General features: G+C 36.5%; 1 protein-coding gene across 1 annotated transcript in view; it reads right to left on the bottom strand.

Annotated features, from left to right (window-relative positions):
- LOC126252221 (dynein beta chain, ciliary) overlaps positions 1-19,740 on the bottom strand; it is a 769,797-nt gene that overhangs the window by 57,574 nt on the left and 692,483 nt on the right. Inside the window, exon 72 of the mRNA XM_049953092.1 lies at positions 17,027-17,164. Within this exon, the coding sequence (XP_049809049.1) occupies positions 17,027-17,164 (138 nt within the window). The remainder of the gene's footprint in view (positions 1-17,026; positions 17,165-19,740) is intronic.

Genomic DNA, 19,740 nt, shown 5'->3' with positions numbered 1-19,740 from the left:
ATTCCTCATTTTCACTGAAAGAGAATATTCGTTCAGCTCTACAGAAGGAGTCAAGTTATACATTAACAAAAAGAAGCAGGAATCTACATCAATGATTACTAATCCTGTATTGAATCTCATTCATAGTTAATGATTTCTCTGTCATCCAATGTTAGACAAGATCTGGTATACACTTTTTTGTTACTATTTATGGTCTACTCTGCTGTCATAAGCAGCCTGACATGTTTTCACATGTATTACCAATAGATAATACAAGTTCACTACTCTGTTGCCCAGTAGACCAAATGCAATTTCTCACCCAAAATAAATAAGACTGAAGAGTATGCAACTGGCTAGGGTTAATAATTAACTGGTATGCTTTTATAAAGGAAATGAGTTTAGCAGTACTCATATTAGATTTAACACAGATATATTAGCAGGGTAAACTAATTTGTATTGTACATATTTATTAATAGCTATGAATAAATGGAAGGTAAATGTACTAACAAGTAAGTGTATGAATTTAGCTCTCCTTGAAGAAGCATTTGCAGACTGCTGCATTCCAATTAATTCTCCATGATATTCTTATTACTTGTTCTGCATAATAAATACTAAACTGCACAAATGATCATTTAGTAGTAACTTAAGTAAGTACTTGATTCATGTGTCACTTCACTGTTTCAAGAATTTATTTATTTACTGTTTTTATTGACATCTGGTAAGGTCTCTTACAATTAGCACTATCGGACTGATAACAAGTACAATGCATTCTAATAAATAGTTTACCATTTTTATCAGTTTCACACAGTCCATTACTTTATTACTAAAGGCAGATTTCCTGGTGCTCTAAAATGTATAATAAACAGCAGCTATACAATAATTGAAGAAATGTATGATGAGATAAAAGAAATTATTCAGGTAGTGAAGGGAGACAAAAATTTAATAGTCATGGGTGACTGGAATTCGAGAGTAGGAAAAGGGAGAGAAGAAAACATAGTAGGTGAATATGGATTGGGGGTAAGAAATGAAAGAGGAAGCTGTCTGGCGGAATTTTGCACAGAGCGTAACTTAATCACAGCTAACACTTGGTTCAAGAATCATAAAAGAAAGTTGTATACATGGAAGAATCCTGGAGATACTAAAAGGTATCAGATAGATTATATAATGGTAAGACAGAGATTTAGGAACCAGGTTTTATATTGTAAGACATTTCCAGGGGCAGATGTGGACTCTGACCACAGTCTACTGATTATGAACTGTAGGTTAAAACTGAAGAAATTGCAAAAAGGTGGGAATTTAAGGAGATGGGACCTGGATAAACTGACTAAACCAGAGGTTGTACAGAGTTTCAGGGAGAGCATAAGGGAACAATTGACAGGAATGGCGAAAAGAAATACAGTAGAAGAAGAATGGGTAGCTTTGAGGGATGAAATAGTGAAGGCAGCAGAGGATCAAATAGGTAAAAGGCGAGGGCTAGTAGAAATCCTTGGGTAACAGAAGAAATATTGAATTTAATTGATGAAAGGAGAAAATACAAAAATGCAGGTAATGAAGCAGGCAAAAAGGAATGCAAACATCTCAAAAGTGAGATCGACAGGAAGTGCAAAATGGCTGAGCAGGCATGGCTAGAGAACAAATGTAAGGATGTAGAGGCTTATCTCACTAGGGGTAAGATAGATACTGCCTACAGGAAAATTAAAGAGACCTTTGGAGAAAAGAGAGCCACTTGTATGAATATCAAGAGCTCATATGGAAACCCAGTTCTAAGCAAAGAAGGGAAAGCAGAAAGGTGGAAGGAGTGTATGGAGGGTCTATACAAGGGTGATGTACTTGAGGACAATATTATGGAAATGGAAGAGGATGTAGATGAAGATGAAATGGGAGATACGATACAGCGTGAAGAATTTGACAGAGCACTGAAAGACCTCAGTCGAAACAAGGCCCCGGGAGTAGAGAACATTCCATTAGAACTACTGATGGCCTTGGGAGAACCAGTCCTGACAAAACTCTACCATCTGGTGAGCAAGATGTACGAGACAGGCAAAATACCCTTAGACTTCAAGAAGAATATAATAATTCCAATCCCAAAGAATCCATGTATGGAAGTGAAACATGGACAATAAATAGTTTGGACAAGAAGAGAATAGAAGCTTTCGAAATGTGGTGCTACAGAAGAATATTGAAGATTAGGTGGGTAGATCACGTAACTAATGAGGAGGTATTGAATAGGATTGGGGAGAAGAGACGTTTGTGGCACAACTTGACTAGAAGAAGGGATCGGTTGGTAGGACATATTCTGAGGCATCAAGGAATCACCAATTTAGTATTGGAGGGCACTGCGTAGGGTAAAAGTCCTAGATGGAAACCAAGAGATGAATACACTAAGCAGATTCAGAAGGATGTAGGTTGCAGTAGGTACTGGGAGATGAAGGAGCTTGCACAGGATAGAGTAGCATGGAGAGCTGCATCAAACCAGTCTCAGGACTGAAGACCACAACAACACATACAATAAGACTGAGGAGCCCACAGCTTTCTTCAAAGTAGCAGCTTTCTTATTGATTTACTCAATCAAAAGCTGATGGTGTAAGTGTGAATAGCATTTAGCAGTATGCAGTTAGTTTATTGTTAGTAAAATATACAGGCTACAGATGCCTTTGCCTTTTGTTAATGTCGACCTTGACCCGTTCCACATCCTTGAAGGTTCTCTTTCTTTATGGGATCTACAGGACATGAATAAATGAATGAATGCCTGTATACACACAGCTCTTCTCTGGTAAAAACAACCTTATTGGCATCAGCAGAGATAATTCAGTTTTAGCTTGTCTCGCAATAAAGGAATTGTAGCTCTGTGCCAATTTATGCAAATGAAAAAGAAATGGTTGCTGTCTTCCTCTTCAGCGCAAGCACATACTAGGGAAAATGTAAACCTAATGCAGCATAAACGTTTCTTACAGTAGCCTGACTGAAATTCAGGCATAAAATGGTAGTTCTGAAGCTCCTTGAATATCAGAAATTGTCATATCAGTGATATAATAGTAACAAAGGGTATATTTGTGTGTAATCTCTTTCCCTAGTTTTGGAGGTTTCAAGCTATTCTTTGTCTACACTTCCCTGGCTCAAGGTTGTTTGAGAAAGAATTTTACACTGATATACCATAAATAAAGTAAGTGGCCATTCCACTTCATTAACAGAAGATTCATTGGTGTGGATGCCAAGGTGCCATAAAACACTAGTGAAACCAAAGTGCAGACAATCATAATCAAAAAGGAGCTATTCTAATGAACAGTATTACATTAGTCTGACAATTTTACCAGCTTTCCAGCTGATTCGCAATTTGAACATAGCATACGAGTATTAACTGAATTTTCATATTTTTCGGTAGCATGTTTATTGCACAAATTCCACTGTAGCATGTTCTCAATGAACACACAGAAGTATTTTACTGCTACCTGGACCAGAAAAGTCTTAGGATTCTAGTTTCAAAATGTCTGGTAGCCAGTGTCTGGTAAATATGACTACTAATCTGAACTGGTCAATTTGTCCCTATCTATGCAAGTAATTTAGCCACAGAATGGTTGATTTTATTCAAGTGCTTGCTAGTTATTTCACACTTTGTGTAAGTTCATTAATCACTTTAGAAGATGTAGGTACAGGTTTACTGTGTCATGTAAGCCCATGATGAAGTTTAAGAGGAAAGGAAAAAAAATGGGGATTCACAAAACAGAGATCTACAGAAAACCTCTGCAGTTAGGGGGTACCTGATTACTGAAAGTTTTTGTAACATTACTTAGAGAGTACTTGTAGTACATGACTCACAAAGCTGGCTGTAGTTTAGTATGATTTCAGTTTCTTGACTAAGAGAGGTAGGTATAACTGGTGAAAACTGCTATAAAATATATGTACTGACTCAAACTTGATATCAGTAATCAGTTATACAACAATATTATTTGTACCCAAGAATTTGAATGGTCTTGGTCATGGACATATAAAACACACAAACACACACACACACACACACACACACACACACACACACACATACACATGCACATACACACTGCAAATGTGGCAGCAGAAGCAAAGAACACTATAATAACATCAAGATTGGTCACCACTGTGCCACCCATGAACTCTTCCACAAGAATCAAAAGTAAGGGCCATGTAGGTGTACTCGGTGGGGAATGGGGGAATGAAAGGGGTGAGAAGCAGCTGTCCCCTCTTTCCTATAGAAAAACATGATCCCAAAATGAACTCACATTGTGCTTTGTCATACTGATAGACATATCAATTCGGCATCTATTTGAGGACCGATGAAATATGTAATGGATACTGCCTTGCACTAGGCAAAATATGAAATGGATACTGCATTGTAGTAAATGTGCCCATAACCATTTCTTGTGAAAGAGAGGCAAAAAGTCAGAAAAGTAACTCTGCTCAAAGATGTTTCAGTCACTCTTTTGAAAAGTACAGTAGAAAAAATTATAAAGAATGATCACCGCTGAATGTGAAAATACTTATAGACACATATAAGGTAATCAGTGGGTCTATGATCTTCGGCACTGTCAGTGGATTCTGCACATAGAAAGTATTGCAATAAGCCAGCAAGTAAGTGCCCAGGACTTAATATGTCAAATGATTGCATATAAATATAACTGGCGCATGGAAAGCTGTGTGCACCAAGAGAACCACAATGCCCCATGGTAGGAGTGTCCAACATTTAAAAAAGCACTGAAGCATTGCAGACCAAATGATGACAAAGAGGAAACTACAATATGATTCAGAAAAGGTTACAATCATAAATGTGCCTCTAAGTCACAAGACAATAGATCCACAGATCTACCAAAATTGCCAGAAGATATTCGAAAGCTACATCTGTTATTCATTTTTTGTCTAATATTGCTCAAAAACATCCTTTTTTTGTACTTGTAATTTGAAATTTTCTTGCACAGAGCATAATTTTGTTTGTTTATTTGATAATACAGTGAAGAATTTTACAACATTGCTTGTCATGCACTTTTAAGTCCTGATTGGAACAAATCCTCAGCGTTTCATAAAGACTTCTTCTCTTCCTCATACAATATAATTTGATTCCAGATGTTAGCCACCGTTTCTCTTGACATTAAGTGTAATTGTCCCTGACCAATTGATAATATAAACTACATTCATGGTGCTGTAAGAAATTTTGAGGAAAGAATTAATTTCTGCATCTGCTACGTGCCCTTAGTAAACTTTCCATCTTTGTTCGCCTAGTAAATTATCTCTGAAGAGTATGACTACATCAGCTACTCCATGCTTTTACATTTATGACTCGTTTATCTATATACATAACAATTCACAACACAACACAAATTATGTACCATACTAGAAACAATGAAAATTTCATTTTACTGTCTCACAGATTAAAACTCTGTTCCTAGACTACTCAATATGTGGCTATGAAAATTTATAACAAATCAAAAGCGAAAAACATTCACAGTATGGAAATCGATTTTTTGAAGAGAAAATGACATGATATCCTTGGACTAAGCTGTTAAATTATAGTCACAAAATTTTTAAATTATGAAAAAGTTATCTTTGTGTAGTAACATAATAAACTTGTTCTGATGGTTGTAAATTAAGATGAACTTAGTTTTGTTAAACACTTTCTATGTGTCTCAAATTATATTACTTATATTAAAAAGTGCCCTGTATATTAAATCATTGGTTTACCTGTATCGTATGTACATGATGAGATAGTCAAATCATGATTCTGATTCAGTTCTAATTGTCTGAAGCTGTGCTTTTATGTTTTTACAGAATATCCACATCAATGTTCAACAGAATGCTTTGTTCAAACCCTATACTCTTGATATTCATGCTAGGAAGAGGACCATTCTATGTGATGAGACTGTTGTTATTTTCAGTTGTGATTGAGCTTCCCATCCTAGATGGTGCCTGCATATAAACTGTTATTACATGGTCTTTGTTTCTTTTTTAATGAATAATAAGCCATAGTACAGAATCCATATACTCTTTAACATAATAGAAACAATGGTGCAGCAGATATGCTGTTAATAAATGCAGCTAACTAATTAAACATCTTAATTAACATGTGGAAAGTTGTTATCTGGCATAAACTTGAATTTTTGCATATTTATATTATGGTTAAGGAGACCACAACTTTTTTGTATGCTTACATCATTACCTATGATTCTACTTTTACAAATTTTCAGTGTTTCAGCAATATAGGAGCATGGTAGTAGCAATATTTCTAAATTACTAAACAGAGGACAACAAGATTCCCTACTTTTTGCCAGTTATTATTCTAATAGCTTTCTTTTGTATTTTAAAAGTACTACTTGCTGTAGACAATTTTCCCCAGAAAATAAGTCCATAGGTTGGGTGACTATGAAAACATGCATAGCATGCTCTCTTTACAGTAGTCTTATTTGTACATTTCTGTAGCATTCTTAATGCATAGCAAGTTTTACTAAATTATGAGTTCGTGGATTCAGTATGTTTATTCCATTTGATGTTATTTTGAAACCACATACTGAAGAATTGAAGTCTCTTTTCTGAATGAGAAAAGGTTACAGAAAAAGTTTTCTTACTGCTGATTATTAGTTTGTTGTTACAAGCTGAGCTACTAAGTTGATTTGTGGCAGTATTTATTGAATACTGTACTTCATCCCAGCCTTTACTCTTGATTATTACTGTTATGTCACCTGCAAACAGTGTTATTTTATGTGCCTCTATGTTCAGATCCAGATCATTTATGTTTATAAGAAAGATTAGATGTCCCAATACAGAATCCTAGTGGACAGTCTAGGTTACTGAACCTTCTCCAGACAGATGTTCCATCATTAGTTCAGATTCCTTATCTGTGAATCTCATACAAAGCTGTCTGCAATTTCTCAGTAAATAAGTGAACCACTCCTTAGTGACTCCTCTTATACCATAATTTTCCCGTTTCATGTGTCGAATAATGTGATCTACCATGTCGAATGACTTAGTCAAATCCAAAAATTTTCCCATTGCATGCTGTTTCTCAGCCATTACTTTTAAGAGATAATTTAACAATTTAAGCAGTCTGGTCAATTTTTGGCTTCAAAATTCATGTTCTGAGCTGTTTAATGAAATATTCTTACCTGAAAAGAAAATTAATCTGTTATACATAATTTTTTCAATTATTTTGAATAGACTGGATATCACTGAAAGGGTACAGTAATCATTAACTTCACTCCTATCATTTGTTATGTATACAGTTATGACTTAATAGTTTCTAGTACGTGTGGAACAGTTCCAGACTCAAGAGAGCAGTCACATGGGTGAACCTGTGGTTCAACAATGTTTTGGCAACTTTTTTTTATCAACATGCACGGTATTACATCTACCGCTGCTGAGTATTTCTCAATTCGTTTATAGCTACTGTAACTTGATCAGTTGTGACACTTCTAATGAAAATGGATTTGTCACAGAGTCTCAAATTGTCTTTTACAAGCTGAGAATTTGCACTGATATTCATTGTGTGATATTATTGCCCAAAATCTTCTGAATGAGGAATACTCAACAGATCCAGCTAACTAGCCAGTAAGTTAGAGTTTCCAACTAGTGCACTCTGTACAGTTATATTCTGTACTGATGTAGACTATGACAAGAAAATCAGATGCCAGCTGGAAGAAACAGATAGGCAGTCGTCTGATCACAGTATGGCTTGTCAGCAGATGTAGTTAATTACCAAGTAAAGCAGAGTTTCTGATTGCTCCCTCCAGTTATCTTCAATACTTATCATAGGAAGCAATGAGTATACATTGACATTCAGCTCATGAAAGATAATGGATGGTTAAAAAAATGTTTTTTGTGCTTTTAAATGTGTTTAACAGCAGTATTGGGCTTGTGTCTCATGAAGATAATTACTGATCACAAGTTCTGACACATATAACAGTTCAAGAGACTACCCAGGCTTTCCCAATTATTATTTCCTTCCTTGTGGAAGGATGCACTGGGGAAGGTTAGGAAGGAACTGCAGACCACTCAGAGGCTATGATGACATAGACCCATCTGTTTCGAGGACAAGGGGAGACGAAGATGAATGTGTAGGCATCAGGGAGCGTAGGAGGGCAAAGATAGTATGTTTGAAACAAAGTGTCAGCTTAAGTTTGGAGATGAAAGATGATTAAGCTTAGATTTAAGGCTGGATTAAGAGAACGAAAAATAATATGAATAGTGCAGTTAAGAATTATGAGGAAAAGAATATGTGAAAAAGTAAAGAGACAGAAACTGGAGGAAGGAGCATGAAAAAGGAAAATTCAATTTAATCATGATTGGATTGTTTGGGGAAGGAGACCAGACAGCCAGGTCATCAGTCTCATTAGATTAGGAAAGGACGGGGAAGGAAGTCGGCCGTGCCCTTTCAAAGGAACCATCCCGGCATTTGCCTGAAGTGATTTAGGGAAATCACGGAAAACCGAAATCAAGATGGCCGGACGCGGGATTGAACCGTCCTCCTCCCGAATGCGAGTCCAGTGTACTAGCCACTGCGCCACCTCGCTCGGTTTAATTATGAAAATAACTGAGTAAATGCATATATGAAAAATAATGAAAAAAGGTAGGGAGAATAGGGAGAATCAGAGGAATGTATGTAAATGGAGCTTATATCCAGGATGGTGTCAGGATGTGAGGATATGTCAGAGAGCAGATTCCAATGTCCAGAGTTCAGGCAAATTAGTATCCAGAGTTCAAAGTAACTAGTATCCAGAGTTCAGAGAAACTAGTATAACGTGGGAGGATCCAAATATCCTGTGTGGCATAACAGTCAATCAGATTCCTTGAATTATGTTATCAAGCATGGTCAGCCATTGGATACTGAGTGTCTCCAAGCCAGGTAGTTCTATGCCCATTTATCCACTCAGCCAATTTAGAAGTAGCAATTCTTATATAATTATATGAATGCATGGTTTCTGCTCTCTGGGACATGTCCAAAAGAACAGACATCATACAGAATCTGCAGCTATGATACATTATATGTATATTGAAGATGTGGAGGGGAAGAAAGGAAAGGAAAGGGATGGGGTCACTGCTGTCAGCTGCATTGTGACATTATGCAGAGTCAGTGGTGCCAAGAGAAAATGTGTACCAGACTGGGATTTCAACCTAGGTTTCCTTCTTACTAGACAAGTGCGTTAACCACTGCACCATCTGGGACACAGTGGGCACACCTCATGGCTGATTCACACTCCCATTGAGCACCACCTATCCGCAGTCGCCTGATTCTGCGTGGTGTCTGTTATTTTGGACACGTCCGAAAGAAAACACCATGCATTCATATAATTGATTGATATGCCTAGCTGGACAATAGATCCACTTTCTTCAGTGTGGATCCACAAATACATCCAACCTCCTGTGGGAACCTCAGAGTAGTGAACAAGGAGGAAATGGACAGCAACTGCTGATACGTGGCACTCAATGGGATTGTGAACTGGCTATTGGTGTGCCAAGGTCATCTGAGCAGTTGCGATAATGCTGTGTCCCAGATGGCACAGCGATCAATGCAGCTGTCTAGTAAGCAGGAGACCTCGGACTCGAATCACGGTCCTGCACACAGTTTCCCTCATTGCTGCTGACTCCGCATAATGTCCCTATGCAACTGACAGTAGTGGTCCACTCCCTTTCCTTTCATTTCTTCCCCTCTCCACCTTCAATTTACATATTATTATATAAAATATAGTGCAATGAATACATGTCAGTTGTTAAACAACATGCCATTTTGCATTTTGGTTTGTCTTTAATACTGTAGGATAACCTGTGGTGAAGCTTTTGAACTGAAATGAATAGTATTTGATCATGTACAATTACATTGTGTACAGCAGCTGTACATGTATAGGACATATCAAAACCAGAAAAAATTCACTAGCTCTTATTTACTTAGGTGCAACCATTCTGATTACACGCTTTAACACCGATGATTACAGAGAACAATACACACAAATTTAATTTATTACATACTTTTTGATAATTTAAAATTCCTTTTGCACTAGATATGCTCTGAAAAAGCTGAAAGATATATCCAGCAAAGATGTGATTAACATAACGCCACATCATGTGATGCAATATTTCACCATCGCCAACTGATTTCTTGGCTTTTAGTTCCTGTATAGTTTTTCTCAGTTCATCTTTTGCAACTGTTTTCAAGAACATGGTGCTGTAGATGTATTACCCTTTTTTTTGGATTGTTTCTTTCTTCCTCTTGCTTTGTGTGTTGTGGATGTGTACACTAGCAATAGTAATCCACTCCGAACTATCTTTTGTTATATCTAAGTTAAGAATTATTATAATTATTATTATTGGGGCAATGTGAACACACTTTTTTTCCTAAGTGTGCTGTCACTCCATACTGCAGGTATGGTTTAAATAATCCATAGTATACTGTGTACAAAAGCCGTCTGTCTACATATTGCAATGGCTACTTCATTATGAATATGGTGGAGCTGAGTTTCCTACAGACAGGATTAACATTTTGTTTCCATTTCAGCTCATTGTCCACTGTACCACCTAAGAATTTAGTGGGCTCAACTTATTTTAGCTTTGCTTTATCCCCCTCTAAATCCATAGACTCAGACTTTTCTTTGTTTGTGAATACTGCATACATAGTCTTCTTCAAGTCTCTGGCCAGTTTATTTTTCATAAGTAATTAAGCTGTGATGTTTGCAGAAATCTTTGCTCCTCTTTCAAGCTGTTCCAAATTTTGGTCAGAATTCAGTACTGTCATGTCATCTGCATGTAATATTTTCTCCTCATTCTATTCAACATCTGTATAATTTATGAACTGATTAAACAGCAATGGCCCTTTTACTGAACCCTCCAACACATCGGATTTGAAGGCTTTGGTTTCTGACTCATACGCATTCCTTATCGATACTTTATTTTTCCTCTTGTATGGATATGACTGTATCCTGTTTGCCCTCACAGGGCATAGTTTTCCAATTTTTGTGTCTGTATTTCATGGAAAATGGTGTCAAGAGCTTCCAGAAACATTGTAGATACAACTCTTTGTTCACGTAATGCCTCTATAACATATTCTGTCAGAATGGTAATTGCTGATTCTGTGGATTTATCATATATGAAATTATCCTGTTTTGGTACAAGAATATTGCGTTTGTCCATATCAACAACTTCTCTATTAAGCATTTCCAGAATTTTTGAGAAACCTGAGTTAATGAAACTGGTCTACAGTTGCTGGGTCCTCTTTATTCCCTTTCTTGTACACTGGAGCGAAATTCTTATCTTCAGTTTTCTTGGATAAATTTGATCTCTGAAAAAGCTGAAAGATATATCCAGCAAAGATGTGATTAACATAACGCCACATCATGTGATGCAATATTTCACCATCACCAACTGATTTCTTGGCTTTTAGTTCCTGTATAGTTTTTCTCAGTTCATCTTTTGCAACTGTTTTCAAGAACATGGTGCTGTAGATGTATTACCCTTTTTTTTGGATTGTTTCTTTTCAGTCGTATGTTCTCTACCACATTTATATAATTATTAGTGGTATGTTTACTATTTCTCTACTACCTGTAACCATTATTTTGTGTATTTCCATGGAACATATACTTTTTTATTTTATTTTTTTTAATTTTTTTAAGCCATCTTTCTTTGTTTCAACATTAATTACCTCCCAGGCTCCCTTTATTTTGATTTTTTAAATTTGTTATGGTAGTGTTAATTGCTCTTGCTTTTCCCTCCCATTTTTTTCCTGTGCAGCACACTTTTGTAGTATTATGGAATTTACAGCCTGGTCCATCTCTCTCGGATGCTGTGGGTTTCAGTCCTAGTCCCTACCTAATATTGTTATAAAGATATTAACATTTTGATTACTGGCAATCCTAATTTGTTTGTTGGTTGTTCTTTTTGATTCTGATGTTATGACATTACTTCTGCAGAAATGGATCAGCTGTCCACAATGTTCAGATATTTCTGTCTGACTGTCTGAACTTTGTGTGACAAAGTCACTTCTACTAATATAGGTAATGATGTTGTCAATAACTGTTTGACTTTGAGAAGTCATTCTTGTAGGTGCAGACATTGTTGCCACAATGTCACACTGCATAAATAATTCTTCAAAATCTTGTCTTGCTTTTGATCCTTTCAAAATGAACCACTCTTCTCTTCATATTCACTTGTAGTAAGATAGAATTTTTCTTCCTGTAATATGTGTGGTTATTTTCACTTAGGAATACTTCTACCTCTAGTTTCTTGTTACTAATGTATTGGATATTCTGATGCAGAGCTTTTATATAATTTTCCTTTTGCTGACTTAAATGTTGTAACTGTATTCCGAAGTAAGTGGTAGCGACTGAGGCATGGAACATGTTTTACTGTGGGAATGACTGCAGGGGTAAGAACTGTGGGATAATGACAATGGTCTGGGAATGTCATATGGTCTGAAAAGACTGTGACGGAGGATATCAGAATGCGATTAGCTTGTTTCAGGACATGACTTGAATAAAGTAATAGCTTTGCTCAACTACTATACTGAGACATTCGAGTACTGGATGACAAAGGGGTTTCTGCGTTTTTTGGAGGTGAGAGCAACTGTGGGAGATGTGAAGCTGGGGGAGGCTGCTGATAAAGGCACTGAGGGTTCTATTGAGAGATATGTTTGCCCCAAATACCTGCTAGGCTATAGAGATGGAATCATTTGATGTGGAAGATGTGGTAGCTGTCAAAGTAGAGGTGTTGTTGAGTATTATTTGTTTTAAATGGATGGGTGTTTGGATGTGGGCTTTAGGAGGTTGAACCCAACATCAAGAAAGGTATCTTTGTCTTTGGAAAAGAATCAGGTGAATCTGAATTGAATCTGTTGAAAGAAATCGAGGTGTTCTTCTTCACCATAGTTCCACATCACAAAGGTGTTGTCGATAAATTTGTACGTCATGGGGACAGTTTCTGAGTCTTGAGAAATGTCTTTTCCATAGAACCCATGAACAGGGCGATACAGAATGATGCCATCCTGTTTGCCATAGTAGTCTCACTAATTTCTTTGTAGCTCTCGCCATCAGAGGAGGCTGAGAGGTCGTGGGTAGGTGAAATGTTTGTGGAATGTGAGATTGCATTGATAGCAACAAGGAGAAATCCAGGTGAGAGAGAGGTGTGAATGGATCTATGATATGCTAAGAAGTGATTGGTGTCTTTGATGTAGGAAGGGGGACTGGTATCCTGGCCAAATATATTTGAGTGCCCACTGGAATAAATTGACTTAGACGGGCAATAGACAGCAACAGTACTTGTGAAGTGCAGAAATCGTCATGAGAGTCACCTGCAAATTGTCACTTTAATGCTCTGTCCAATGGATCTTGCCACATCTGAGATAAATGGAACTTAATGTCTGATGGTCCATTATCTAGAATTTGCTTCCATTGTGTATAGTTGTTGTCCCACCTGTCTCCTGATTGTCTGTACTACTTTACTGGATCATCTTGGTTTCTTGCTTAGTCACTCTTTGGAATATGATTGTCGTTCACTAGTCCCTCTTGTACTGTCACTGTGAATGTCAACTTAGGACACTTGTCATTTGATCTTTCCATCAAACTCTGAGTCTGCATGGTCCTTCCTCACTTCATCTGAGAGTCTCCCACTTGGCAGTTAAAGCAGGGAGTGTCTGTGTTATAGAAGGTGCTGGTATACCAGCGGTGAGAGACCTCAGTGGAGGCTTTGAGGTCAGTTCGTACAGGATAGCTAGGATGGTTGGTTCTGTGTATTTTCAGAAGAAAGCAGTGTGTGTATGCATGGAGCAGGAGGGCTAAAAATGTCTATGGAAGCAATTCTGAGTCCTTGTGAGAGGCCTACATTTGTAAGAATTTCCTATAATTCAGTGTGGATGGAATGAAAGGGGTCGTTAAGAGCAGGTTTGTATGTCACGGTGTCTGAGAGCTGTCGATGCATTTCTGCCACATACTTCTCACTGTCAAGTACCCCAAAAGTGGAGCACTTGTCTGTAGGGATGTTAATGACAGACAGAACAGTCTGCCTTCAGGTCATGGATAGATTGTTGCTCAGCTTGATTAAGGTTTGGTATCTTGTTGATATTTTTCAGGAATGACTGAGAAGCAATGCTGCAAATAAGGAACACCAGAAATACCTGGAGATGATGTTTTTGGGGAAGAGGGGGAGAACCACTTTGGGATTTGAGTTGGAATTGTGGTGCTGTCTTGAGGTACCAAATTTTGCATGATACCTCATTCTGCAGATGAGGTTGCTTGACTGCATTACTCGAGTGAACTGACTGACTGTCTTAATCCTCCAATGCTATACTAGTTTTTCTGAATTCAGGAAATGGGAACCTGCATACCAACACTTACTCATATTTTGACACCTTCCGGTACTTAACCTCCATTAATATATGATCCTCCCTCTTTTTTCATCATTTCAGTTATATATTTTAGTTATTTACTGATTTTTTTTAACCTCCATTAACATATGATCCTCCCTCTTTTTTCATCATTTCAGTTATATATTTTAGTTATTTACTCAGTTATTTTCATTATTGCTTTTTATGTTTTAATTCCCCCCCCCCCCCCCCCCCCCCCCAACACCAATACCCACCGCCCTCATGATCGCTATGTCTCTTTGGTTTTCCCATCTCCTTTGCCTTGCAGTTCTTAATTGCACTATTCATTTAATTTCCCTTCCTCTAACTCCATCTTTACTGCCCACTCTGTTCCTCTATCATCTCTGTACTGAAGCTGGCACAGGGCTTGATCTCAAGAATGGGATGTTTTGTTGAGGTAGGAGATAGCTGATTAAGTACATATTGTCTTTCGGATAATTTGAATGAAGTAATGTGGAATCAAAGTCTGTGTAGATCAGGTGTACTAAGACATACTCTGCTTGTAAAATATTTGAAGTGCTGAATATTTAATGTTTTTTAAATGATTTTACATAGTTCCAATTGGGAGAAAGAACAAAATAGTTAATACAGTTGCAAAAACACACTGATAATTATTTTGTGAGTCCACTGTACCTACTTGTCTAAGTGGAAATACATTCTCACAATGTTTAGCGTATCAAAAAGCATCTGAAATGAAAGAGATGCTTCATGCTATAAAGAGGTTTTGAATAAGCAAAGGTACCAAGAGACCATGAAGGCTGGGTGTTTGAAATTCTCTTGTTCCCCTTAACTGGAGGCATTCGGAGACTCCAATTGAAATGACACAGAACTACCATATCTGGAAAAACCACTATGACGTCATTGCTATTCTGACTCAGATCCAACATTACTCTCTTTTGATAAATACCCAGTCAATGTAATTTGTTGATCCCTACAACATTCTGATTAATACTATTGACTTGCAATTTTTCACTTGTATAGCCAGGCCGCCCAGTTCTCTTTAACCCTGACTTTACACCACACAACTGAATTTTATACAAACTTACTACAAACAAATGTTTAACTTGAAGCTCCCACACAGAGACAAATGACAGCAAATAACTATGCAGTTGTCTGTCTTTCAGATATAGCTGAACAATAAAGACGGGTAGTGACTTTTCCTCATAATGATGGAAGACTTCACAGCCCTCACATGTGTGGAAGGTGTATTGCTTGATGACTGCAGACTGCATAATGTCAAGTAGAAATTCATATTTCTACATTAATAGTGAGAATATTTCTGTCCTGCTTTGAAGTATGGTTCATTGGAAGTTCATTCAGTCTATATGCCAAGAATTATTTTTTATATCCACCACAATGTACAAAAATTAACAGCTTAAAGCTGATTCTCTTTACTGTGAGAGATTTTCTCTTCAAGTGTGCAACATATTTAACAAACAGGAAGATATCCTCCCCCCCCCCCCCCCCAAAAAAAATGATTATTGGGCTCTTAATTTTGTATTGTGATGAGGCATCAATAAGTTCTATTTGGCATTATCGTACATGAAAATCCTGACAAATCAATATTTAGATTTACTTTTAAAATAGGGAATGCATAGTTGATCAATAACGGATATCATCCTGTTGCATCTAAAATAACTATTAGTGTTTTTTTCCAATTTTGTTATCTATTTGCCTTTTCCAGTACAATACAGAATAATTATTTTATTTTATATATTTCACTTTATAATTTCAAGTTAATGAAAGAAGCACACAAAAATCTTACAAGTAACAGGTATTATTTTATATTAACCCAAATAAATCACTGTAATGTATTTTCTATTAATTGTATTATCTCTGTTTTGATACCAAGCACTTTTGGCAGAGTAAGATGTTGCTGAATGGCCAGGATGTCGAAGCATACTAACATGTGAACAATCATAATTCTATGACAAGCAGTGACATGAAGAGATTTAAAAGTGAATAAACACATGGAAATCAAACAATGAAAACTCCAAGTAGGAATATCAACAATGTAGGAAAAGAGAGATTGCTATGTTAATAATGAAGGCTGTGGCCAAAAGCTATATGTGAATGTCTTTTAACCTTGTCTGGCTGCAATTTGACGTGTCTTCTTTACAGTAAGTAGCACTCTATCTTTTCCTACATTGTAAAAACAAGGAAAGTTTTTTCAGATGTTTCATTTGGTAAATCCTGTTTCACATAAATCTTGTGAAGTTACAAGAATTAACACAGGAGTTTTCTGCAGGTAATGGATTGGTCATATACAACAATCACCTTGAGAACAAAAAAAAAAAAAGTAAGTGTATTTCCTGCTCTCAAAAAACTTTAAACTATATTGCAAAATACTCATAAATTATATTGGGTAAACTGCAATTACAGTTAATCCTCATATGACATCTATCTTAATGAGTAATGACAGTAGGTATATAATGTTGTAATTACAGGAGTTGAATTGTAATTCTGCATATAAACTTTGTATACTCAGGTAGTATTTTGAGTTTACAGAGACTACAAAATAATAAAATATGTGAACTACTGAAAAATGTTTTGGAGTGCCTAATATTGTGGATAATAAAAGTAGACATATAATGTTGCCAGCACCACTAATAAAACCACATTAATCTCTTGTCTACAGAATAATCAAAGCTCTTCCCCAAGATTCAGTTTTTAGAATATTACCTGTGGAATGATGTGAGCAGCTGCAGATGCTGCAGGTTCCGCACTCATAAACAGACGATAACTCGGATGTGACCCTACAGCATAAAACTCCAATTTTTTCTCCAGTGCTGGTAACCACTTTTTCACTAAGTGGATATTCTGCACAGAGTTAAAATTGCATTCAAAATATGACAGTACACTAGAAATGTTTAGTAATTATTAAATTTACAGTATTTACAGGAAACACAAATGATTTATTCTAGATAGTACAGGGTCTGCACTTTTTTATACCCAAAAACACATGGTACATGGTGGGTTCCACCCATTATCTGTCACAAATGGAGAAGTCCTACAGGTTATCACAATAAGAAAATATGCAACACAGGGAACAGACTACATCTGCATCTGTACTTCACAAGCCACACAACAGTACATAAAGAATTGCACAGCAAAAGCAAAATTTGATATCATGGAGGGCAAAAATACTTTAACAGCAAGTAATCATAATTTTTTCATGTTTAAAATGGTTGATGGAAAATCTTTAACAGTGGCTGTAGTGACAGTGAAAGCCATGTGCAGAATAAGTTGTGCCATTTAGTGTTTTCTTCCCAGTTTATTTAGTACTAATTAGTGAAGTTACTCGAACTACTCATTTAATTTTCAGCATTCTCCTGTAGCACTAAGTTTCTTGTCTGTTCTGCTGGTTCTTTTCATCCATGTTACACTTCAAATAAATACTTTCTTTAAAGATTTTGTAATAAATAAAGTTTGCATATTTCAATTTTTCAGAAAACTTTTCTTAATATTGCCATCCACATTTTATATACTGATTGCTTATGTTGTTGTCACTTATTTGCTGCTCAAATAGCAAAGCTTATCTACTACTTTTGGTGTCTCTTTTTCTAAACTAATTCCCTCGGTATCACCTGCGTACCTTGATGCTACTCCATTATGTTCATCTTAATAATCTCATTTAAAAACAGTACCCATTCTGACAAACTGATCTTTCAAATCTTTTATTGTCTCTGACATAATTAGAATTGCACTGGCAAACCTTGAAACTTTTATTTCTTCTCCCTGATCTTTATTTTATTCCATTTTCAAATTTCTTCTTAGTTTCTTTCACTGATGCCAGATGTACATATTAAGTAACATCAGCTACAACCCTCTCTCTCTACCTTCTCAATTATTGCCTCTTGTTCACATTTTCTGTCCCTTAGAATGTTAGTCTGTTTGATGACAAACCTTTCACTCACTATATTTCATCCCTGATAACTCCAGGAGTCCAGAATAGTGCATTCCAATCAACACTGTCAAAAGTTTTTCTTAATATACAAGTGCTATAAATGTGGGTTTGTCTTTCTTTAGTATATCTTCTAAGATATGTTACTGGATCCATATTATTGCGAGCATTTCTACATTTTTCCTGAACCTAACCTGATTTTTCCCTTTACTAGACACTCCATTCTCTATATATAACTATGTTAGCATTCTGAAAACATGATTTATTAAAGTGATTAATTTTATTTATTTATCATATGGTGTATATTAAGAACTTCTAAATAACAAAGATACCTTAAATTGATAGTTATATCTGTCAGTGCTTGCCTTATTTAGTCATGGGATCATTACATTCTCCTTTAAGTTAGAAATCATCTGAACTGATTCACATATACTGCATATCGGGTGGTATATTTTTTATCCTGGTTGGTTCTCCCAAGAGCTTAGGAATTCTGGAGAATTGTCAGATACTCTAGGTGCCATATATATGCATGAACAGGATAGCTTTGAGAGATGCAGAAGTGAAGGCAGCAGAAGAACAAAAATGGATAGGGACAATGTCCAACAGAAATCCATAAATTTGATTCTTGATAGGAGAAAATATAAAAATTAGGCAAAAATTGATGTATCAATTTGCTTGTTTCATTTGCCTAATTTTCATATTTTCTTGTATCATGAATCAAATTCAGGGATACTTTGTTGTTGTTCTGCTGCCTTCACTTCTTTAACTCTCAAAGCTGTCCTCCTGTATTATATTCTTGTCCCTTATTTCAGTTAGTCATTGCTTAATGCTCCCTCTCAGTAATCACTAACACTACTTTACATAAAATGTATAGCAGTAATGAATCTTAAGCATGGTTCAAAAACCATACTTGTATGATGCACATGATCCACATGAAGGTTGTACAGTCTTACCTTTCTCCAATCTATGAACTAGCTCAGTCAATCTGTTATGAAGAGCCGGCTGGAGTGGCTATGCAGTTCTATGAGCTACAGTCTGGAACCGCACGACCGCTACGGTTGTGGGTTCGAATCCTGCCTCGGGCATGGATGTGTGTTATGTCCTTAGGTTAGTTAAGTTTAAGTAGTTCTAAATTCTAGGGAACTGATGACCTCAGAAGTTAAGTCCCATAGTGCTCAGAGCCATCTGAACCATTTTGTTATGAAGAAAGTGGAATTAGAAGCACACCAAAATTATGTTTCATGTACAAAAAAGCAGTAACAGCAGTTTTGGCCACATTACAGCTTGTCAACAATAACACTTGCCCCAGATCACTGGTTCTGTTTTCTTACTGACTGTGTTGTCCTAGCCGTGTTCTCTCTTGGGGTCATGGTGCTCACCTCCTCGTATATTCTCTGCTGCTTCTCTGTTGATAACTGGCAGTGCCTCCCCTAGTGTACCCTTAAACAGACTTTATGACTGTCTTGAAATGTTCCTATAAATACTTCCCATT

The sequence above is a fragment of the Schistocerca nitens genome, chromosome 4 (genome assembly GCF_023898315.1).
Source record: "Schistocerca nitens isolate TAMUIC-IGC-003100 chromosome 4, iqSchNite1.1, whole genome shotgun sequence".
Lineage (NCBI taxonomy): Eukaryota > Metazoa > Arthropoda > Insecta > Orthoptera > Acrididae > Schistocerca > Schistocerca nitens.
Note: the sequence above shows the minus strand (reverse complement) of the source record. Positions and strands in the feature narration are given on the sequence as shown.